Source organism: Corvus cornix, chromosome 9 (genome assembly GCF_000738735.6).
Source record: "Corvus cornix cornix isolate S_Up_H32 chromosome 9, ASM73873v5, whole genome shotgun sequence".
In the NCBI taxonomy this organism is placed as follows: domain Eukaryota; kingdom Metazoa; phylum Chordata; class Aves; order Passeriformes; family Corvidae; genus Corvus; species Corvus cornix.
The window spans coordinates 23,233,198-23,257,168 of record NC_046339.1 but is presented as its reverse complement, the minus strand read 5'-3'; the positions used below and the strand labels follow the sequence as shown (position 1 = coordinate 23,257,168).

General features: G+C 51.5%; 1 protein-coding gene across 1 annotated transcript; it reads right to left on the bottom strand.

Annotated features, from left to right (window-relative positions):
- Positions 1 to 1,568: 1,568 nt before the first annotated feature.
- Positions 1,569 to 23,168, bottom strand: TF (transferrin). The gene is made up of 25 exons (XM_039557072.1): positions 22,830 to 23,168; positions 20,561 to 20,724; positions 20,269 to 20,377; positions 18,896 to 19,087; positions 18,565 to 18,700; positions 18,247 to 18,302; positions 17,067 to 17,236; positions 16,757 to 16,943; positions 15,631 to 15,785; positions 15,413 to 15,506; positions 14,727 to 14,756; positions 13,915 to 14,073; positions 12,601 to 12,745; positions 12,053 to 12,117; positions 11,763 to 11,947; positions 10,871 to 11,057; positions 10,443 to 10,476; positions 10,007 to 10,020; positions 8,152 to 8,388; positions 7,926 to 8,020; positions 6,976 to 7,053; positions 5,725 to 5,807; positions 5,069 to 5,205; positions 4,185 to 4,239; positions 1,569 to 3,463 (listed from the first exon to the last, which is right to left on the bottom strand). Exons 1-25 carry the CDS (start codon positions 22,870 to 22,872, stop codon positions 3,247 to 3,249), a joined length of 3,027 nt encoding a protein of 1,008 aa, XP_039413006.1. The 5' UTR covers positions 22,873 to 23,168; the 3' UTR covers positions 1,569 to 3,246.
- Between the last annotated feature and the right edge of the window lie 803 nt (positions 23,169 to 23,971).

The window sequence follows — 23,971 nt, the reverse complement described above, 5'->3', positions numbered from 1 at the left end:
CCATAGGGTTCACATCAAGTTCAACCCAAGGCCTAACAATTCCAGCTACTTATGTCAAGCACTGAGTTACCTTAAAATCCTGTAATTTTTTCAATTACAGAGGGCTCTGGGCAGGGTACAGTGGGTTTGGGGCTCTTTTTCAGGGTTTTTTTGGGGTGAATGTATTCAGGCCCTGCTGTCCTTACCCCATGGCTTCTCCCTGTGCTCTTGGCCCTGCTGCATCCATGCTCACGGAGGGAGTCGAGGGAAAGGAAGGACAAGAGGGGACCTGCCCTGGATTTGCTCTGGATCAGCAAAGCCTTCACAAAAAACAGCTCTCTCCATGTTATCCCTATTCCTGTTCCCCCTCCACCTGGCAGATTTTCCCTGAACACCCACCTGACCTTCCCTAACTTCCTCCACTTCTTTCACACCATCCAGCAGGACAAGCCCCAGGATGAGCTGGTCACAAGTGCATGAGGTGGCCCAAATGGGGCCAACAGAAGCTCCTGGCCCCAAAGGTGCTGGGGTGGTGGCTCTGTGCACAGGGAAGGTCACAGCTGAACACCTTGGAAACCACACTCCCCTCAGGATACTGATGTGTAGGCATTGTTACTTTTGCTTTCTTTGCCTTTCAGCAATCTCTCCTCTTTCAGGTTTCTGCTGTCCCAGTTATCACTGTGCTCATCGTTCTCCTCCAAAAACATCTGCCTTTTCCAGGGGAACAGCTTGTAGGACAATCCATAGGAAAAAACACTGACCAAAAGAGCTTTAGCACAGCGAGGGCCTCAGTCCCTGGGGATGTGTGAACACAGTGGGTTCCTGACTCAGGGTCAGGCAGCTGGAGCAAGAAGGGGCTGAGTTTATCACATCCCACTGTCCTGCCAAAGCCATCCCAACACAGCCCTGCCGAGCTGCAGCCTCAGGAGCAGCACGCCCGGCCAGCAGAGCCACGGGCTAGGAACAAGGTCAGAAGAGCAAAGAACAAAGCACAGAGCTGACTGGGGAATAAAGACAAACAAGAAAACAACACTCAGAGTTTCCAGTTCTGCTCTTTTCCCTCGGCCACTGGGGGAAAAACAGCCCTGAATATTTAACAAGTCATGGAGCGAGGACCAAAGAACTCCTGGAGTTCTGCTCTGTGTTCCGGCACGAGCGGCTCGGCCGTGGCCATGCAGCCACTCCCCATGCTGGGAAAGCTGAGGAACCTCATCTCCATCCAGCACAGCCACAGGGTGCCACAGCCACCTCCAGGGCAGAGCAGCACTGCTCTGTCACCACAGCCACCACAGCCACTGCAGCTGGCTGGAGCATTCCTGTGTACATCATTTTTTGTTATGCTTTGTGGACGTTTTTTGCTATGTGATTATCAATTTATCAATTAGTCGGGCCAAGAAACCAAAACCAAGAAAAACCCAACCCCAAAGCTCTGTGTGTGCAGAAAACAATGTTTTTTGACAACACAGACCTGGCCACAGAGCAGGAAAGTTGATCCCCAACACTGTGCTGAGCAGGAGCAGAGCCCCATCCATGTGGATCTGACACCGCTGGGAAGAGCCAAGGCAAACACACAGAGTGAAGCAAGACTTGAGAACAAACATTTAAGCAAAAGAGAATTTACTTAAGGAATACTTTTTAAAAGAATAACTTAAAACCCACCATGGCCTCATGGTATCTCCCCCCCTCCCCCCTCCTTAAGCTGAAGCTGGTGCTTGGCCTCTGCGTCTTTGCAAGAACCACAAAAAGAAACAGCAATTTTTCACCCAAAACCACTTCAGCATTATGGATTCAAAGCAGGCAGCCCAAGACCTCCAGCTAAAGCAGTTCAAAGCATGACAAACATGTTCCAACAGGACTCTGCCTGCAGGAAACAGAAGAATGTAACGTGTTTGGTAAATATCACCCTCCCCACCTCCCGCATGGATGGTTCCCGAGGCTGGAAATGCAAGGACCAGCTCCATTACAGGCACAGAGCTTTGCTGAAGGCTGTTCCTGCTCTTCCCAACACTTGGCAATGCTGCAGGGAGGCAGGAAAAGCCCCAGAGAAGGAAAAGAACACAGATACAGAGAAAAAAGAGAAAAAAAAGAGAACAGATGAGTTGAGTGATGAAGGAGGCATCAAACCACGGGGGAAGAGGGGGCTGCAAACTACAAAAAGGGTCTGCCAGGAGCCAGCCACCTCCTCAACCCTAAAGCAACAGGGGAAGCCACAAAGAAAGGGAAAATGTCACTGCACGAGGACTCTGCAATGTGCAGTGAGACACAAACTGGGGAAACCTCCCCTTTCCCCTCTTCCTTGAGCATCTCCGTCAGGAGGAGGAGGAAGCACACGCACGTGCTGGCAGCTCCTTGACTTTCCCTCTCACTCTGCCACAAGTGCTGACTAATTAGACACAAAGACAGACCTCCCTGAAGCCACGGGAGCAGGAGGCAGCAGGAGCCTGCACAGCAAGTGCCTGGCACCACAGGTCCCACACTGGATGCAGGTATGGATCTGAAATTGTGCCCACCTCACAGGTTCGTGCCATGACCCCCCGTAGCTCTGCCACTCTTAAAAGTGTTCCTTCGTGGCTCTGGGAGGAGAGCCTGGAAGAAGCAGAGTGAAGCTTTCAGGACATGGCCCTCAGCTGACAAAACACTCCCAGGAGCTGATCAAGAGAGGAAATCGCCAGACATGGGCCCAGAGTAAAGCAGGAGTAAAGCAGGGCAGGCAGCCTGGTTTGGGCATTTCACACTCCTCCAGCCCCACAGAAATGGAGTTTTCTGTTTGGAAAAATGGGAAGGTAGAGACAAAGAGGAAACCAGCTTTTTATACTCTCTCAATGCCTGCCTAACTTAGGGAGCTCCCCAGCAGCCCCAGCCATAAGGCAGTCAGTGGCTCTGAGAGGCAGCAGGAGTCTAAACCACAGCAGGAAACACCAGGCACACTCCAGTCTCTAAAACTCACCTGCCAGTGCACTCCTTCCTAATTTGCTTGGCAACTACCAAGTGAAAGCCTAAAGATTAAGGAAAAAGAGAAGCCCAGAGGGTCAGCAGGCCAGAGGAGGGCAAGGGAAGAGGGGAGAGGATAAAAACATTGCAGCACGAAGGGACAGTCAGAGGGAATCACACCAGCAATTGTCACGTCGCTCCCAAGCCCACGAGCAGCAGAGGAAGACACCACAGTGCTGACTTCCAGCTGAAGTTCCTTCTTTTTACATCAAGAGGAGATTTGAGTGCTCCAGACCACCTTTTTCCCTTCAACCCCCCAGCCCTGTCGGTCTCTCTTCAGGCCACCTTCACCAGCCACTTCTCGAGGCCCTCCAGGTCAGCCTCTCCGTCCTCTCCCTTGCTGCCTCGAGCACTGCACTCCACAAATTCCACCTTCATGGGCAGCTGGGAGAAGTCGAAGTCCTTGCCCTTCTTCCCCAGCTGGGCAGGGCCCCCTGTGGCTGAGCCATCCAGGCTGGTGGGGGCTGCAGAACGGGTCACCCGCAGGGTATTGCTGCAGGGAGAGAAGAGAAAGGGTCAGGAAGGAAGCAGCAGGGGAATATCACCTACACCACGGCTCTGGGATGTTTGGGATCCAGCTCTGCCAGCAGGATGCCAAGGACACGAGGCCCAGCACTGCCCTGTCAGGCTCAGCCAGGGCCTTTGGCCACTGTTGGAAGGCACAAGTGCAGCGGCTCAAGGGAGTAGGAGGGAACTCAGGGAGAGGTGTTCAGACAGGTCTGGTTTTGTAATAAAGGACACCAAAAGTCAGATGGTGATGGTGTCCTTATCCACAGGGAACACTGGAATAACCATGCCTGACAGGACACGGTAACTACCTAGAAATCCAACACCTACACACAGGTAGCTGGCAAATGCTCAACATCAGAACAAGCAATCCTTATTTTCCTGGAGAATGTGAGCATGTGGCAACTGCCTGCTCTGTTAAAAACCAGCAGGCCGGGTATTCAGCCTGGAAGAGGCACAGCACAAATACCTCTGCTGCCGTCTGCTGGGCAAAGGGATTACAGATCCGAGGAATCATTTAGCTTGGAAAAGCCCTCTGAGACCATGAAGTCCAACTGCAAACCCAGCACTGCCAACCCCCAGACCAGACTGTTCCCAGTGCCACAGAGAACTCAGACACGGCTCAAGGGAGCTCACTGAGCACTGAGGGAAGAGAGAAAGGACAAGAGGAAAAGCTCAGAGGGACTGAGATCCCATTCCATACTTACAGCTCTTTCTCCAGCTGCTGCTGGATGAGTTTTGCTGATTTTGCCATTGTGACATCTAGAGAGAAGAGAACATGAAATCAGCTCTTTGGTTGTCTGTCAGCACTCAGAACCTGGTTCCTCCTCCTAAAGTAAGGGCAGGTCACACTGTGCAGTCACTGGAGTTACCAGGACAAGGACAGCCGTGCCTGCAGTAGGATGAGGGATGCTGGAGCTTTGGGATCACAGGCGTGAATGGGAACAACCCAACAGTCTGATACAATGCAGGGAATTAACTTCTTCTTGCTTACTTCAGAGGATGGGTTTGATACACCAGCACTCCCTCCTGTCCTGCACTTTCCACCCGTGGCACGCAGAGCCAGGAAAGCCTCAGGCAGCTCCTCAGTTAGGGCAGGAAATAACTACAAAACCCAGACCTGATACTGCCCCAAAACATCCAACTGTTACAGAGAGACCCACACTTTCACTGCAGAACTAGCAGGGATCTGAAAAGCGACTCTTTTCCAGTAGCTGGATGTTCAGGCTACTCCAGAGAAAACATGGAACCCTGGCAGCTGGACAACTCCTTTTAACTTCGAAGCTGCCGAGTGTGTAGGGATAGCTCCTTATGCTCCAGCTGATCCTATTTCCTGCTGCCTGGAGACTGAGGAACAGCTCTGCACAAAGCAAGCAGAACCAAAAAGCCACGCAAAAGCCTTAATGACACCCACCCAAAGAGCTGCAGCTCTCCCAAGCAGTCCTGCAAACGCTCCTGCTGAGCAGTCAAAGTTTAAGCCTGAATTCCAGCCTTCCTTTTGCTGAAATCCCAACTCCCAAGATCAGCAGCCATAACACGAAGCCCTGGCCTGCAGGAGTGGCCAGGCCCAACCCCAGGGCAGCCAGGGTACCTTGCTTGTTGCAGGCGATGAGCAGCGCGGGCGCGTTCCTGAGCACGGTGCTGTCCACCAGCACCTGGTACAGGAATTCTGCCACATCCTTCACCTCCCGCTGGAAGGCCACGCTGTCCACCACGAACACGATGGCTCTGGGGCAAGAGGGAAGGACATGTGATGGGGATGAAGCTCTCCAGTCACCTTCCTCTGCAAGTATTCCAGCCTGGGCTGAGATTTCCACATCTGGTCTCACCCAGGTCAAGAGAGGTTCGCAGCATGTGCTGCCTGAAATACACCCCATGGCCAGCTCCAGCAGGAATTTCTCCCCCTGTCAGCCCCAGGATATCCCACATCCCCCAGGACTCCCTGCTGCAGCAGCTTTGCCTCCTGGTGCGCTACAAGCACAGGTAAGTAGGAAATTCATGGTGTGATTTTTGGGATGGTCCTGAGCAGGGTCAGGAGCTGGACTCCATGATCTTTGTGGGTCCCTTCCCACTCGAGATACTCTATGAAGGCAAAGCAAAACTGAACCAGCACTACCCCACAGCAGAGCTCTGATTCTCAGGGCACCACCAGCCCAGCTCACAGCATTCCCAGCACCATCACTTGGTTTATTCCCTTTCCAAAGGATCACCCACCCCCTCCTCCCATGCTGATCCCCTCCACGTTACCTGGCTGCGGCCTTGAACCTCTCCAAGAACTGCAGCCTCAAACTCTCATGGCCTGGAAGGTCGATCAAGGTCACATTAGTGCTCTGGAACACAAGCAAGAAGGAATTAACACCACCTGATCCAGGGGTTCCTGTGATCACAGACTGGGGAAAACCAGTCTGACCCTGGATTTGTGTCCTGAAGGCACAATGCCACCTGCCCCTGAGAATATCAACCTACAGCCTTACCCATTCACACAAGTCTCCCTAAATACACCGAACTTCGCTGGGAATAACACAAAAATGCCTTTGCAAGAGCCTTTTTCAACTGGAAACTGCAAATGTTTCCCTTCCCAGGAAAGGAAAGGAAGGGAAAGGGCCAAAGCCAGGAGGTGGCAGAGAACAAACAGCCAAGCCAGGGCCACGTCACTGCTCTCAAGATAAGGCTGCAGGAGCCCCTTCCAGCCCACTGCTCTAGGGTTTTATTGGAAACCTTGTCTAGGATTTTAACAAAAGGATCAAAACAGCAGCAATCTGCCTTGCAGCATTCCACTGCCTCACCCCCTCCAAATACTCGTCTGCTCAATTAAAGAGACACAAAAATGGGAGAGGTCTTTAAAAAACTCCGCATGTCCTTCTACCAAGTTTGTAACCTTATTATCACTGTTGTTAATAGTGACTGAGGAGGTGAAGCCACAAAACCACCCTCTACTTTCACAGTTCACCAGCAGTTAAGGTGCTGCCAGCATGCTGCTCTCCCCCCACGTGTGCATCCAGCACAAGGAAGAGATTTCCAGAATGAAAGAATTGCCAAAAACCTGAAAATAACCAGGTCTGTGGCAGCCCAGGACCTAAAAACAACAAAATCCTTTCTGAGACCATATAAAGTGCAGCTGCAGCCTCTGCTTAGACCTGACAGAGCTTTTAATTTCAATGATTCTGGGGAGAAACAGAAATTACTGCTGAGGAAATAAAGTAATTCATCAGAACAGTGAACCCCCACAAATCTCCCTCCTGCTCCAAGCACGCTGCTGGAGGTGTGGCTTTCACTACTTGACAAGCAAAGAAAAAACAACCTGTGGAGCCCAGCAGGCTCTAACACATCCCAGTACTTCCCTACTTTCTCAGCGTGCACTGCCTGGAAAAATCCTGCCCCACACTGGGACCAAACTGGGGCCTGAGCAGCACAAAAGATTCAGGGGCAGGTTTAGCAGAGGGAGCAGAGAAAGGCTGCACACCCTGAGCTGAGTGAGGGCTGAAGCTGTGCACTCACCTTGTCCCGGCTGACCCTGTACACGGCGGAGCTGTCGGTGATCGAGGTCTGGGTGTCGCGGTACCGCCCCGACAGCAGCTGGGGGAACAGGCAGGCTTCAGAAAAAACAGCCTGGGAGGCTCCCAACCCTTCAACCAGGCTTAGCATCACGCTTCATGTACTCAGAAACTGAAATGGTCTGACAGGGGTCATGGGCATCGGAGATCTGATCTCAGTTTCCTGCAGAGAACTATTGCTGGGGGTTACTTTCCCCAATTAATTAATAAATGGTCATTAGGGGAAAAAAGATGTATTTATATTGTCAATCTCCACTAAAAAAGAAAGAAGAGAGTGTGCCTGCAAATCCTTCAGAGTTTTCCAGGTGGGACCACCATGGCTGTGCCCCTTTCGTTTTCAGACTTAACAGTAACAGAATACCAGGGTTGGAAGGGACCCACTGGGATCATCAGTCCAGCTCCTGGCCCTGCACAGACACCCCAACAATCCCACCCCGTCCCTGAGAGCGTTGTCTGAACGCTCCTGGAGCTCTGGCAGCCCTGGGGCCGTGCCCATTCCCTGGGGAGCCCGGGCAGTGCCCGACCGCCCTCTGAGGAAGAGCCTTGTCCTGAGATCCAGCCTGACCCTCCCCGCCACAGCTCCAGCCGTTCCCTGGGTGCTGTCCCTGGTCCCAGATATGCTCCTGCCCCTCCGCTGCCCCTCGGGAGGAGCTGCGGACTGCGATGAGGCCAAGTATCGCTAAGCCTTTTACTGCGACATATTCAAACCAAAACTCAATTTCTTTTGACACTCCGTGGTAGACAAAACTCGGTCTCCATCCCTCCTTACACCTATAAACCCCAACTTTTAAGTTTCATTAGGAGATTAAAAACCGAACGAACGGGAACTGCTTCACCTCCGTACGAGAGGCCGCAGCCGGGCAGCCCCCGCGCCGCTCGGAGCCCCCCGCTCACCCGCGCGAAAAGCAGCGTCTTCCCCGCGTCGCAGAGGCCCAGCAGCAGCACGGCCTTCCGGCTACTCCTCCTGCCCTGCACGAACCGCCAGATCACTGCGGGAGAGAGAGCGATGAGGAGGAGAAGGGGACACCTGACCCGCGGCTGCGGCACCGGCGCCCCCTCAGCGAGTGCTGGCCCCCGGCAGGCCGCGGGGCGGGGGGAAAGGGAGGTTCCCGCAACTCACTGAAGGTGATGGCGACGGCGATGAGCGCGATGAGCACGGAGAGCACAGCGGGGCCGCGCAGCTCCCGCCGCAGCGCCTCCAGGTGCGGCTCCAGCCCGCCCGCCATGGCCCGCACACGTGGCCACGCCACGCTTCCGCTTCCGGCCCCGCGGCACGCCGGGAATGGCAGCGCGCGGGGGCCCATGGGAGCTGTAGTTCTCCCGTGAGGAGCTGGGAAGGCAGACTCGCTGGGGAAGCCTGGAGAAATATGGAATCGTTTATGCTGGAAAAGCTTTGAGATCATCGCGTGCAACGTTTCCCCCAGTGCTGCCAAGGCCACCACTAACCCATGTCTCCAAGTGCCACATCCACACAGGGCTTTTAAATCCCAGGCAGCTGTGCCAGGGCTGGACAGCTCTTTCTGGGAAGGAATTTTCCTAATGTTCATCCTGAACCTCGCCTGGCCCAGCCTGAGGCCGTTCCCTCTCCTCCTGTCCCTGTTCCCTGGGAGCAGAGCCCGACCCCTGCCGGCTGCCCCCTCCTGTCAGGGAGTTGTGCAGAGCCACAAGGTCCCCCCTGAGCCTCCTTTGCTCCAGGCTGAGCCCCTTTCCCAGCTCCCTCAGCCTCTCCTGGGGCTCCAGCCCCTTCCCAGCTCCGTTCCTTTCCCCAGACATGCTCCAGCTCTCAATGTTTCTCTTGCTGTGAGGGCCCAGAACTGGACACAGCACTCAAGGTGCCTCACAGGTCCCAGCACAGAGGGACAGTCACTGCTCTGGGCCTGCTGGACACACCATGGCTGGGACAGCCCAGGGGCCATTGGCCTCTTGCCCACCTGAGCACACCTGGGCTCACGTCCAGCCACTGTCACCAGCACCTCCAGGGCATTTTCCAGCTTTACAAACACTCTGTCCCCAACCTTGAGCATTCCATGGGGCTGGTTTGCCCCAGGAAGATACGACCCCAGGAAGATCGGGAAGCAGAGCTCTGCTTCCCACAGTGGTGCAGGATGAGGAGTAGCGGGAATACATTGAAACAAGACAGGTTCAGAGTGGGTGTGAGGGGAATTTCCTCCTTTGGGGGCTGCCAGGAGCAGGACAGGCTGCCCAGGGAGGTTATGGAGTCACCACCATTGGAGGTCAAGCCCTGAGCACCTTGGTTGATCCTTTTCCTTGAGCAGGAGGTTGGACTGGAGACCCCCAGAGGCCCCTTCCAGCTTGAGTGGTCCTCTAGCAAGGTTCCTTTTATCCATGCCTTCTGCTTATGGGACAAGGGCTTACCCCTGACATGAAATGCAGATGATGAAGGTTTCTGGGGAGGGGAAAGATTTCTAACTGCAGCCATGCTGAGTTGTAGAAACAGCATGTTAGAGGCACTGATTCTTTTTCTTTGCTAGTTTTGAAGAGTGGGTTAAAAAGCCACCTGTCCAGTGTATCCATCCTACATAAATTGAGGGACTACATTTCATCCTTTCCTGTCATGCTCTGCATTTCTGCCATCCAGGGGGATGTTCATTCAGGCTGATGGGCTTCTCACCACACTTACCATATGTATCCAAAAACCATCAAAATATTCATTCCCTCAAAGTGAGGAGCTTTGTGCTCTCAGCAGCTCCTCCATGCCTGCCTTGACAGCAGGACTGGGACACCCTGGGTGAGCCCAGGCTGTTCCTCTGGAGCAGAAAGCCTCAGCAACCCTTTTTGTCTCGCCTTTTAATGTTCACTGTGGATCAGAATCAGGCAAAACAAACTACATGTTTGTTTTCAGCACAGAATTAGACAGACTACCAAAACAAACACGTTTTGGAGCAAATCCTGGACTCTCCCCATCGATACAGGTATGTGCTCAATGAGTCCTGCCTTGTGGAAGGGACCGTCACCTGCCAGGGATAATCTGGGCAAAGCAAAAGCACAGAGAGTACAAAGCATCTGTTAATTAGGCTCTAGGGTATATTTAATCCATTTTGCTTTGGCAAATGGTGCCAGAAATTTCCCTAAGGCGCAGCAGTAAGTGACAACAGCCACGCTGGTACCTGTCACTGTCCTACGGTGAGAGGCACTGAGGAAGGAATGGGCTTAAGGACCATTTGGAAACAGCTCAGGACGCCCACTTAGATTTGAGATTTTATTTTTTGCTGTGCTGGCAGCAGAGAATTGTAAAGTGTCAAAGAGCCACTTTCAGAGTGATGAGGGCGGGCAGAGAAAGCAGCGAAGGCAGAGGGCCCTCCACAGGTCAGTGTTCGGTGCTGAGGGCACGAGAGGAGTCATGGACTGAGGTTTTCTCCCCCACTTCGAGGATCCTTCTCATCTCACTACTTGTCCTCAAGGAAGGTGCACACCTGGAGAAGATCTGGAAAGGAAAAGGACAGGGAGAAGTTCAGATCCTGCCTTTAAACACTCCCGTCCCACCAGCACACACCCAGCCATGCCAACCTTGTCACCACATGGAAAACCCACAGTGTGCCACAAAAAAAGAGCTTTAACCACAAATCCCAGTGAACCCACACTGCTGGGTCCAGGGAGTTCTCTGTGTCATTTCTCAAAGTCCATATTTTCTAAAGGTGAGGGAAAGTCTTTTATTCATGTTTTTAAGCCTGTTCTCAGTTCACCCACGGAACTTTGAGAAAAGAATATTGACATCCTCATGCTTAAAAGGCATTGAATGGACAGTCCCAGAAGAAACTGCTCGTGCCTGCAAGGTAAGAGCTGCAATTCAGGACTTCCTCTGGGGCTGTTCCAGTTACCTGATGGATTGCAGGTGTTGAGGCTGGCAAGTGAAGAATAGTATTTATCTCCCAGGAATTCCTTGTACGATATTCCATCACGGAGCTTGACCAGGCACTTTGTCCGGTCTTTAAACAAAAGGTCCTTGGATTCATATGCAAACATATTGAAATCTTTATTCTTGGTCCCTTTTGCTCCAAACAGTCTCTGAAATAAAGGCACGAAGAGGAGAGAAGTAGAAAGCTGACCTAGCTCTTGCTCCTGGTTCTTCACCGTCAGCCTGGGGAGCCCCAAGCCAGGCTCTAGAAATTTAGGATTGAACCCTCTGTCTGTATGCTTAGAGGAGGGATTGCTCACTGGTAGGCACATTTTTTCCCCCATTTTAACCTGTCCCTGTGTGCAGAGATGCTGCCAGCAGGTCCTGTAACTTAACCATGAATAGAAGCAAAAGGACCCAAGCGCCTCTCACCAGACGCTGATGGTGGAGCCAACATTAATGTTTGCAGGGAGAAACAGAGATGGTTTAGCCTGGTTATGGTCAGCCCAGTGGCTGTAGGACTGTGTGTGTGGGTGCAGGGAGGCTGCTGTTGGGGCTGAGCCTGACCCAGCTGTGGCACAGACCAGGCACCACAGAGCAGTTTCTGAGATGCCCCAGCAAGAGCAGAGCTCAGAAAGGAGGTGATAAACTCATGTCACACAAGTATAGCATGACAGCAGCAACTACTGCTACCTAAAGGTGTGTTTGCTAAGGTGGCAGAGGAGAAAGAGCACTTGGGAAGGGATGGAGGAAGGGGGAGGCCAAAGGACAAGGCTGTCACCCCACAGCAGTGAGGTAAGATCTTCCACCTTACGCTGACTTGGGGAAAATCAGAGCAACCCCACAGTATTTCTTCCACTCTCAGCACTACAAACCTCTTGGTTCTCCAGCAGCTCACGGACTTGTTGTGCTTTCTCAGGACGTGTCACCACAGCGTGGGTAGGGACTTTGGCCAGGTTGCATCTCCTGTAATCCATGACATTTGCCCGCTGCCCGTCAGTGCACAGCAACTCAAACTGGTCCATTTTCAGATCTTTGGCCCAGCTTTCTGTGTTTTTGCCTTTAAAGAGAATGGATTTGGAGATTCAGAGATCTTGTGCAGCAGGAGAGCATCAACCCCACCTAAGCAATAATGCAGATGGGGAAGGCAGCCCTGAGCACGTACCGTCAGTGTTCTCCTCAACGATGGAATGCTTGATGAAGGCCACATCCCCCTGCTCGACCAGACACCTGGGAAGTAGGAAAAGAGGCCAGTGATGTGGGTGCTTGAATCCTGTCCCTTTCCCACAAATTTGACTTAGATTTGAGTCTTACTCTGTACAATTAATCTCCAAGGACAGCCAGGTCTAGGAGCCCTGCCACAAATATTTTAAATATATCTGAAACACAGTCTTTACCCTCCTTATTTAGGTTAAAAAGAGGAGCACTTCTGACACTGTGGGAGGGCTTGTGTCTTTCTGGGTTTGCCTGGAGGCAGCAGGACATGAGTTTTACAGAAGGTAAAATTGGTATTTTACATCAATTTTCAGAAAGCAAAGGAAAAGCATGTGGCATATGTATAAAATTACAGAGATCTGCACTTTCAACGGTGTAATGGAGTAAAAGAGTAGCTCAGCAAACTAGTGTCGACACGAGGCTGTACTTCACCTGTGAGCTGCCCTCTGTGGTCAGCCCCAGGGTACCTGAGGCAGCCTGGGTGTCCCCAGCACGTACCTCAAAGCTCCGGTGTATCCATAGTACTGCTCGTGGCTGCTGGCCACACACCTCTCCGGAGGGACCCCCCCTGAGCCCTTGCAGAGCTGGCAGAGGCGGGATGTAGGAGGAGACCCAGGAGCACAGCCCTGGCTGAAGTATTCATCTGGAGGCAGGAATAGGAGAAATTCACTTTTGCTGCCCTGAGAAGTTAGGTTTTATTTTAATAACACGTTCTCGCCCTGAGTTTGCGTTAGCGCTCACTGGGGAGCTGGAAACGGGCTGGGAGAAGGAGCATGACCTGGTGGGCAACAAATCACGTGCACCCAGCTTTCACTAGGGAACTTGGGTCCTGTTATTATTGATAATTGTTGTTATGGTTGCCCAGAGAAGCTGTGGCTGCCCCTGGATCCCTGGAAGTGTTCCAGGCCAGGCTGGACAGGGCTTGGAGCAACCTGGGATAGTGGAAGGTGTCCCTGCCCATGGCAGGGGGTGGAACAGGATGGGCTTTAAGGTCCCTTCCCACCCAAACCATTCTGTGATTCTGTGATGAAGCAGGGCCTAAGGCTCAAGTGCAATAGGCACTATCTTGGCATAAAAAGAGGATTGTTTTCCCTGCAAACCATTCCCAGCTCACACAGAGCCAGCCTGAGCCTCCACAGCCTTTATAGGTCAGCAGAATTGCATTTGGCAGCAATGCCAGAGCTCTTGGAGTAGAAGGGACAGTGGGAAAGGATGGCAGGAGGATAGAGAAGCCAGGAGTAAAACTCACTGACACTAATATCTTCATGTGGTTAGAGACTTCCTTTTAATAACTATAAGCTTACTTTGTCTTGGTTGATAATATTGATAAGGTTTCCAAATTATTTTTGTTGGACCATAACTCTCAATGGATTCTCAGGCAGTCAGATCAGTCCCTTTAAGTTTCTTGAATGAAGATCAGCCTCTGTCCCCTGTTCTCAGCCCTTCCCCTCCCTTTTGTTTCATCCTTTATCCCCACTCCACACCCTGCACAAGCACCAGGCCCCTGTGGGGCAGCCCATATTCCCTTTTTGGGAATGCCTCTTGGGCTGCTGCAAAAGGAAGGGGAGAGATGTGAAAAGAAAGCAAAGACCCCCCAAAGCAGCTGTTGTGCCACATCTTACTCTGAAGCAGACACCAAAGGCCTAAAATTTTGCTCAATGAAACCTTAAATAACAGAGCCTTCTCCATTTCCTCCCTCCAGGAGGGAATCTTTGAGGCACGAGAAACTTTGAAAACCAGATGAAGGATGGTAAAACCTTTTTTTGTGAGCAGATTCCCAGCTCAAAGAACTGGATGCCAAAGTGGACTCACCGAAGTTGCAGCTGCCTGTCCTGTTGTGGATCAGGCCCATGGGGATGTTCCAGCCAGCAGTTCTCCCCACGGCGGTGTGGCACGACTTCTTGCCCTGCAGGTTGTTCCAGTTGATATCCCTGTCAAACTTCTTCACAACAGCCACAGCAAAGTAGGTTGCTTTCAGAAGAGAAAATAGAGAGGAATGAAGGCCTGACCCAAGGATCCCACTGTGATCCCTTAGGAGAGAGCACTGGCTTCACTTGGGAAAGGGCATGAACAGCACAGAATTACTTTGTGCTTATAAATACTTTGCCAGGCAGCAGCAATGGAAGAGTTTGTAGATGTGATGCATCTACTTCCACCATGCTCCTGGGAAATTATTATCCCTCACAGTTCCCTGCCCTCCAAAGCTCTGACACCTGGGTATGTGAGAAGGCTACAGCAAGACACACGTGAGGATTTCTTATCCACTCCTGATTTCTTATTCTCTCCTTAGCAAAGGACAAAACTCTTCCCTCCTCTCCCGCTTTCCATTCCTAGAAAGAACAATTTCCTCGTGCTGCAGCCCAGACCCTCTTTGTCTGTTCACAGCCCTGACACTGTTGTGATGTGACCACACCAATCTCTGCCACTACCAAATGCTTCACCTTGATCTTATTGCAGCCCCTGACTTTCCCTCCGACTGCTAAACCTATCTCCTAAATTCTAATGTCTACACTGGACACTCTTTGGGTGGAGACTGGCTATTTCTTCTCCACTCATGACTCATATCTACTTTTCTACTTATATCCCTCTGGACTGTTTTCTGTCCCTCTGTTGGCAGTAATTACCTGGTTCTTCTCCTGATTCGCAGTGATTATCTGTGGGAGGGGAGAAGAAAAAGATGATGTGTTAAAGACATCTCAAATCCAAAAGAAGAATCGAGCTCACTGATTTCTGGAGAAATTCTTTTGTAGAAGTGACCATTTCAAGTAACACCTTGTGCATCAGCAGAACAAAGCACAGCCTCCAAGCTGTTCCTCTGAGCTGAAACAAGCAGTTTTACCAAGGCTGCTGCTAAAGGACCAGGGCATCCTAATTAAAACAAAGAAGAGTTCCTGACTATCCCTGCCTGCTCTGCCAGGGCTGTTCCACTTTCATGGAAAGACAAGGCGTGCAATGGTGAGCAGAGTTGCCTCAGAGCACCGTGTGTTAGGTTGGCTATCAGGAAATCTTCTTCCCCCAGAGGGTGCTGGGCACTGCCCAGGCTCCCCAGGAAATGGGCACGGCCCCGAGGCTGCCAGAGCTCCAGGAGCGTTTGAACAGCACTCTCAGGGACAGGGTGGGATTGTTGGGGTGTCTGTGCAGGGCCAGGAGCTGGACTGATGATCCCAGTGGGTCCCTTCCAAACCAGGATATTCTGTGATTTCTGCAGGATGCAGCACTGCAGCTGCTTTGTAAGATTCCAGAATAAAACCGGCACTTTGGCACCAGCCCATTCCCCACCACCTGGACCCTGAGACAGGGCTGTGCTTACCCTCATAGCTCTCTGCCATCACTGGCACCAAGCCACACATGCCAGCAGTGTAGACAAAGCCTCCATCTAAGCTGATGGCATCTGCTTCACCTTTCTGCAAGGGAAAGGTGCAGAAATGAAACGCTGCACGTCCCCAGGCCAGCGCTTTTCAGAGCTCAGATGGTGAAAGAAGCCTCTGGGAAGTTCACAGTGAGAAGAAAAGGGGAAAAAAGCTCTACCATGATCTTCGTGATGCATTCCTTGGTGTCATCTGCCACAACACACTCCACCTCCCCCTTGCTCATCACGCTCCAGACGTCACACTTCTTCTTCTCATCCCTGCCAATCGCACACCACTGTGTCTTGTTGCCTCTGCGGCTGGGGGTCAGGCGGTCTGCAAGGGCAGCGCAGGGAGAACAAGGATGAGCCCTGTGGAACCACATCCCAGCTGCAAGGGACTCAGCCACACACCATACACACCAACCTGCTGCTGCTCAGGGCAAGGAGTTCTTGTTAATTAAGCCCTGGGCTGGCAAGAAAAGAAAAGGTGATTCTTGAGCTGAAGGAGGCTCAAAAATCAACTTGCAGGTCAGAAAGGTGAATTTCTGCCTAACACAAGCCATTCAGGCAGATTTCTGTCAGCTAAGACAGCACAACCACTAAATGCCCATGTGATAATAGTACTTGGAATTGCAGCCTGTAATATGTCCCACGTCTCTGCACTCCTCACAGCCCAGACAGCCATGAGACTAAGACCAGGCCGAGCTGGAAAATTACAACCTAGTTATGGTTCTGTAAAACAGCACTTGAATAATCTGGTTTGATGCTATGTGAAGCCCATTTACCCTCCTCCACAAATGCTACTTCACAGAAGTGAAGTACTTTAAATGGTACCATGAATTCTAAGTGGGCTTCAGAGATCATTTGTGGGATGTTTGACTCTCAGAAAGCTATCAGAAAATGCTTGATGAGTCTAGATGGAAATAAAGGACATTGTTTCCCTCAAGTGTCTGAACCTGGTGTCCTGGGATGTTCCTTCTTTTTACATCCCAGAAATGGCTTTTCTAAGGAGCAGTTTTGACCATGCCCAATCTCTACCACCATCTCTACCACTCCAGTGTGTGGAGTTTGTGTAGATTTTCTCTATTTGTCAGTGTGGTGATGATGTTATTTTGGCTTTGGATACAACAAATTCCTGTGTTGATGTAAGTGAAGTTTGTGAAGGTTCTGTGATTTCACAGGAAATATTTTGCAGATGATACAGTCTGAAAAAATCACGTTCCTTTTGCCTGGTGGTATTTGTCAATGCCAACTCTTCCACACAGCCCATGCTGACATTACATTGGTGTTTGATATCCTACCTACCTTTCTGGAGGCTCTGGACAGCACTGTAATACTCAAAGCCCAGGTAGAGCTGGGCATCCATCAGTGATGGGATTTGCTTGAGCCGTACTGCAGAGTCTTTGAAGAGCAAGTCTTTGAGGCCTGGGTCCTTCTTGCCAGGTGGCCCAAAGAGGTGGAAGGTGCTGGTTGTGCCCACGCCAAATTTTTCCTGCCACGAGGGAAAAATAATCAGCAAATGACCACACCAAAACTCTTGGAAAGTTGGAGAAAGCAATCAAAACCAGAGGACAGGGGATGTTAGAGAAGGAAAGGAGAGCTTGGTGATTGATACCTGTGCTTTGGAGAGGAAGTTCCAGATGTCATTGACCTTGGTGTCATCTCGAGCCACAACGGCGTGAGCAGGAACCCTGGCCCAGTGACAGGCCTTGTAGTTGTCCACGGGCTGGCGGGTGCCATCCAGACACAGGAGCTCGTACTCATCCTTCTCAGTTGGGGCATTTTCTGAAGGAAGGGAGGAACCATGAGTTGTGTCACCATGAAAACAGACAGAAAAGCCAGTGTGGGGAAGCTTTGTAATTCATTTATTTCTGCAGAAGACAGCTTGCAGGCACCCCCCTTGCAATGGGGTCATCGTGGGCACATGAAGGCGATGCCTTTGGAAGAGAGATCACCTCTGCCTCTGCCGTAACTGACCCAACAGTACAAGGATTTATGCACAAAGGGATCCAAATAGGTTTCCAAACACCATACAAATGGATTGAACAGGTCAGCAGCTGCACATGGTCTGTGAAGGCCAGTAGGTGACTAATGTCAAGGCTGAAGACAAAGCCCAGGACTGAGATCACAAGGTTAGAGGAGAATTCAAGTGTGAAGGGACTTTTGAATACCCCTGGTCAAGGCAGGGACAGACCAGGATGTTCCAGGTAGATCTTGAAACCCTTTAAGGATGGAGAGTGCACAGCTGTCCTGGACAACCTATCCCAGTGCTTCACTGTCCTCAAGGAGAAAAAAATTCCCCTCGTATCTGGTCCCCAGGCTGATCAAGCCCATCCCACAGAGCACCTCCTTGCAGGACAATTGTCCCTGCCCCATGACCACCTTGGTGACCCTCCACTGAGCTCACTGCAGGTCCTGGGTGTGCCAGGCCATCCTTGGTCTCCACAGAGTTAGTAAACTCTTGCTGTGGGCTGAATTCTCTCCAAAATCCCTCCCAGAGGGATAGGTGACCTGCTCCATTGCTCACATCACAGCTGGCTCTGAGATACGGCACCAAGCAGGTTTTCCAGCTACAAAGAAGAACCTCAGAGAAGAAAACATGGATCCACCATAATCCTATTTCTCAGTAACAAGGATTAGTCAGTTCACAATGTGCAAAACCTTTTTCAAGAGATGAAAGAGGGGTTTGGGCCTGGAGAGGAATAAAAGCTGCACAGTGTAGACAAATTGTAGGATGGAGTGGCAGCGAGAGGTGGGACTAGAAAGAGGAGAAATGAGGGATCTTGCAAGCATACCTTGAACAGTTGTGTGTTTCACAAAAGCCACCTCTCCTTTCCCATCTTTTAGACAGCTGCAGGTGGGAGGAAGAGAAGAGAAGTTAGAAAAACAGGCATTGTGACTCCCCATCTCCCGTTTCAGCAAATTATTTTTGGCATAAACTGCAGCCATAGAGGAATGGTCTTCCCAAAAAAAAAGCTGTGCTGGAAGGCAAGAAATTGTAATGGCAGAGAAGTAATTCAGTCTCCTCAGGACCCCTGATTCCAACACAGCCCTCCTTGGTATAACAAAAACGTGCATGTGTCAGGCCCAAAGGAAAAATAACTCTCACTCACTGAAAAGCCCCAGAATATCCAGAATAAGGTCCTGTACGGGACATTTTGGTCTTGGCGTCCCCCTTGCACTGACGGTACAGTTTGGGTTCAGTGGTGACACCAGGAACGCAGCTGGCAGAGAAGAAATTGGCCACAGCTGTGGAGGAAAAGGAAGCAATAGTTGGTCAAAAATTCACTTTTAGGAGGACTGGGAAGGGAGGGGATCCACAAGAAATGTCAGTGCCCTGCGAGCTACCTCTGGATGCCTGCAGAAGGTTGGGCAACACCCCTTTCACCGTAACAGCAGCCCTGGCTGAACTCCCACGGCCGATGTCGCCGTGCCCCAGCTCACCTTGCTCGATGGAGCCCGAGTCTTTGCCATCCCACTCGATGTCCCCACGGTGGGTCAGTATTCCAATGGGGATGACCCAGCCAGCCGACCTGCCCAGGCCCGTGTGGCACGAGGTCTTGCCCTGCAGCTCATTGATGGAGAAGCCTGTTCCTTTCTTCACAACAGCCACGGCGTAGTAGCTGGTAGTGGAGCCTGCAGTGCAGGAAAAAGGAATAAAGCAATGAGAAAAGAGGACTTAGGAACATTTGAAATCCTGCTAAACCCCCAGTTTTCAGAGAACAAAGTGCTGCACTTCCAAACAATCAGCGATTTGGTTGAACGCTTGTGGTTTCCTCATTTTCTTGGGTGTGAGCTACGCTGCCGATATTGAACTAATTGTGTACATTACAGCTTACAGTAAGTGACCTGAAAATGCTACCGTGCTCAAGGTGCCACAGATCTGTAAGGAACTTCAACAAATCTTTTTGCAAGTCTCCATTGGCAAGTCTCTTCTCAAGTGCCATTTCCCATGGACGCCTTGTGAGACTGAAACTCCATATTTAGTCTTTAGAATTTTACCCAGTCTGTCACATGCTCCATATGGCTGAGTTTTGGGGGTGGCAGAGACCTCAGCCTCCCATTTAATACCTTTTCCTTAGCTACCTCATTGGCAATGACTCTGCCATGTTGCTTTGATCCTGAATATTGTGTACAAACAGCCTGAACTCCAGGGAAGAGGTCAAAAGAGATTGGGAGCTTTGGATGTGGTGGGGAAATAGCATCGGTTTGGCTCCCAGGAGAAAGATGGGAGACATGAAGGATGGTACAGTGAGTGAGTAGGGATGGAGCCGTGGATCTAACTCCGATCAGAAGGGATTGTCGCAGAGCCCTTTTCATGCTTCTTTTCTTTTTTCCTGGGGATTGCCTGCGTTTCTCACCTCAGTGATCTCAACTGGGTGTCCCTCCCAACCACTAGTAATGCTGTTGCCTCTCCAACCATTTTTTTTCTGTCTTGATGACTGCACAGGAAATCACAGAACTTACCTGTGCCTCCTAGCTCCATGTTTTGCTCACAGAGTTCAAGGCCACTGAAAGCAGAAGATCTCTGGGACCAGCACAGTTTTTATGCCATGCTTCAGGAGAACCATGGTTTCTGCTCATGGGATCAGAGACCTTCACTGCAGCAGATGGCCAGAAATGGGGCCCTGGATCCTGTAGCCAGGGGTAATGATTCACATTTTGCCCCCCAGGCCTTCCCCTCTGGGAGCTGGAAGCCAGGGGCAATATCTTGGACCCCCAACCAAAACATGTGGGAACTCTGCTTGGAAAGGATGGCCTTTGCACTCTCAGTTTGTTACCACCACCTGGCTTAAAAATATTGCATGGAAATGTACCTTCACTGTGTTCATAGACCTCAGCAGCGATGGGCTTCAGCTTGTAGGGAGCCAGGCCTGCCTCAAAAATTTGACCTCCATCCAAGCTAATGGCATCTGCTTCGTTATTCTAAACAGCAAAGAGATTTCATCAATTAACAAAAAGCAGGAAAAGCGCTTCCCAGAGTCTCTCCTGGATCCTTGTGTATAACAGGGGGATCACAGGTAACAACCAGTGATTGAAAGGAAACTCCATCACCAGGTGTAACAGGCTGCTGAATCTTCCCAGCACAGGAATTTGCTGCCCACTCACCGAAATGGCTTTTATGCAGTCGAGGTACGATGCTTTCTGCAGGCAACTGAAAGCAAAGTTCTCCTCTTGCATGTGGTCCCTCAGGCTATTGCATTTTTTCTCTTCTGCTGAGGATATTGTGCACCACCTGATGCTTGGCTTTTGGGGAGCAGCAAAACACAAAGCTGTAGAAAGAACCAGAAATAAATAGTCTCAAAAAGGTAGAAAAGCATTGATTGGAGAGAAACAGCATCTCTGTGAGCACAAGGTCAATGGTTCCCTGTGAGCACAAGGTCAGTGGTTCCCTGTGGTCACGGCCTTGGGTGATGGCCACATGCAGGATCTCCCAAGCCATGCAGGAAGGTCCTTTCTTTCTTTCTTTCTTGCCTGACTTGTGCTCTGTCAGGAACATCTGGGATGATCATTCCTGGCCCTGGACTATGGTCATTCAAGCAGCCTGGACTCACAGCAACATCCACAGGATTAGAAGAACAAATCCACACACTTCAATAGAAATCAAGCTCAAGCCTTTGCAAAAACGGAGAGAAAAGTTGGAGCGCTGAAGCAGTGCCTGTGCCAATAGGCCCAGAGAGGGAGCAGCTCTGACCTGGCAAGGCTGTGTACAGTGCACTGCCACTCTCACCTCCTTGGCAGCTGAATGATCTGATATCCTGAACTGCCTCTGTGTCTCACCTCCTCCACTGCACCCCAGGAGAGATGCCATAGCACCACCACAGTCCTTCCATGAGTCCCCCCACCAGTAAAGGCAGCTGAATGGTTGCTCTGGTGGACCAGAGCAAAGCAAAGGCCTCAGGTGGATGCAGGTTCATGTCTCCTCCAGAAACCTGAACCCAGAAATGCTGGAAACTTGCAGTTCAAGGATGTGGCCAGCCTGTGCTGACACTTCACCTTCACTCTGCCCCTTCTGGGCAGGGTTGTGCAGACCAAGAGGCCACTTGCACCACTCTGTCCCTCCAAACCCTCGATGGCACATTTCATCCAAACACCTCCAGATTAACCTGCGTCGTTTCCATTTTCTCTTTCATCTCAGAAACAGCCTCTCTTTACTTGATTTTCAAGCCTTCCAGTGGAGGTGCTGAATTTGGCCACAGGGAGGATCCTTAGCCTCAATTCCTACGTCCATCACCTCTTTTTTCATATGTGTTTCAAGTTCATCATACATTTTTCAATCCTTGGCTGCACAAAGCCATGGTCACCTTAACCTAATACTGGCAACCATCCTGCCTGGGGCAGAGGCTGGATGGGGACTTCCTGAGGGAGTCAGCCCAGCTGCACTGGTGATACTGGGAAAGTAATAGGAGCCTGAGTGCCCTGGCCACTGTCACAGACCTTTTGGGTGACCTTTTGTCTCTTTCCATGCAGGGGAGGACGAGGAAGAACCATTAGGAAAATATCTTCGCATGCTAATGTTCAGCAGAGGTGCTGAAGGACTTCCTGATGCCAGAGGCACAGGGAGCACTTCCTGCCAGAGGACATTAATCACCACCACACTTTATGGGGGATCAGAGGGACCTGCTGCCTACTCCAGGAAGGAGATCCCTCTTTCCCTGTCCCCGCATCGGGTGCAGACAGCAGTCTCCTTGCCGCGGCTATCAGCCCATTGCCTGCCAGAGCTGAGAGCAGCGAAAGAGGAAAGAATCACTCCAAGCAGACCCAGCCCTGCAGCAGCACAAATTTGGCATAAAACACGCAGGAGCCCGAGCAAAATGCAGCTGCAGCGGCAGGACAGAGCAGCGCAGGAGCAGAGCGGGGAGCACACCGCATCTTTCATTATTTAAGCTCTATTTTATTGTCACTGCCCTTAGGTTTAACCAAACACATGCACAAGCTCGGCAGGCAGGTCTTGCAATAATTTCTCCCCCCTGGCTGAGCCCGTGCTCCTCTCCCAGCACAGCAGTTGGCCGGAGGATGATTTTTGCCTTCAGCCCGTGACAGCAGGAGTGCGGAGCCTGTGCCAAGCATTCCCCTCCGTGGTGGTGGGAGCGGAGCATCCCTCCTCCTTGCAAGGTGGGTATCGGCAGTGTGGGGAGCTGCAGCCCTCCCTCCACCCCGGGCTGGCCCAAGCTGCGGTCAGTAACACTCAGAATACCGATCTCCTTGACAGATCCAGGGTGCCAAAGCAAGCACCGCTTTATGTCCCGGCTTTTCCTTAACAGCTGCCTGCTCTGGCACACGCTGCAGCTCTAGAACAGCCTCGCCTGGGGGAAGCCTGGGGTCCACGGAGGTTTTGACTTCCTTCCCCCAAAGGCTGCTTTCAGCAGACACTTACCCACTATCCCGAGGGACAGCACAGTGAAGAGTGCGAGTTTCATGCTGGAGGAGGGGGTCGGGTGCCGAGGGGAGCGTGAGGCAGCCTTGGTCACAGACTGTCCCCTCCAAGTCTGTGATGGCTCTGGAACCGCTTGCTGCCCCTTTTATAGAGGAACAACCTTGGCTGTGTTTGCAGAAGCAATGACCTAACACTGTTTGTCCTTCCTTGTTTCTCAATAGCTCCTAAGTCGCCCCCCTCCCTGGATCAGCCCACTTTTAGGAAGCCTTTCACTTTGGCACTGAACCCTTCCGCAGGCGGGAGGCAGAGCGGGGCACAGCGCTTTGCATTTTACAAGGGGCTTCAGACGGAAAATTCCCAAGCTGTGACATTTGAATTCTCCTGCGGGCTGAAACGCCGCAGGAGGGGCTATTTTCTTTGTGCTGCCTACCCCCTGCCTTGCCCAGAACTAATCTCAGAAAGTCCCTGCTGGATCTAGAGCTGAGTTTTGTGTGTTTGCCAGTAACTGCTGCTGAGGTGCCCGTCGACCCTTGGCTCGCAGCACCGAGTGCTTGCCCGCTCCCTTGCGTGCTCCTGGCAATGGCAGTGGAGTTGAAAGGCAGTAAATGATTCTTACACGTGATCTGGCAAAAAAAAAAAAAAGCCAACGGCAGTGACCAGACAGCTCAATAAGTGCCCCGCAGACAGAAGGAAGCATCACGCTGCACTTTTGGTAAATTTTTGGGATGAACCTGGGAAGAAATGCTGAGATTAGCAGTCAGCCTCCTCCCACTTCCTCTGCAGACCTTCTCCATCCGATTGTGTCACTCCTGGCCTGTACCCTTGGGGCCGGTGGGGCATGGCTTGGTTTATGAAGGGCAGCCTTTGTGATGCTGTCCCAGCCTTCATGTGCCCATCTTTGCTGCTGGCTACAGGACCAGCTTCAGCCTTTGGCACATACACACCAACCGAGAATTCCCTCGACCATGTCAGCCAGCCCTTGAGCCCTAAAAGCATCCCTAGACCACTGCTAGGGCTGGTCCACTCACCCTGTCCACCCAACAGAAGCTACAGGTTTGCTGTTGGAAGCCCAGCCAGGAGGTCCAGCTCCCAGGCTTGCTTTCAAGAGCACGAGCCTCCCTTGGAGGGAGGATCTCCTGGAT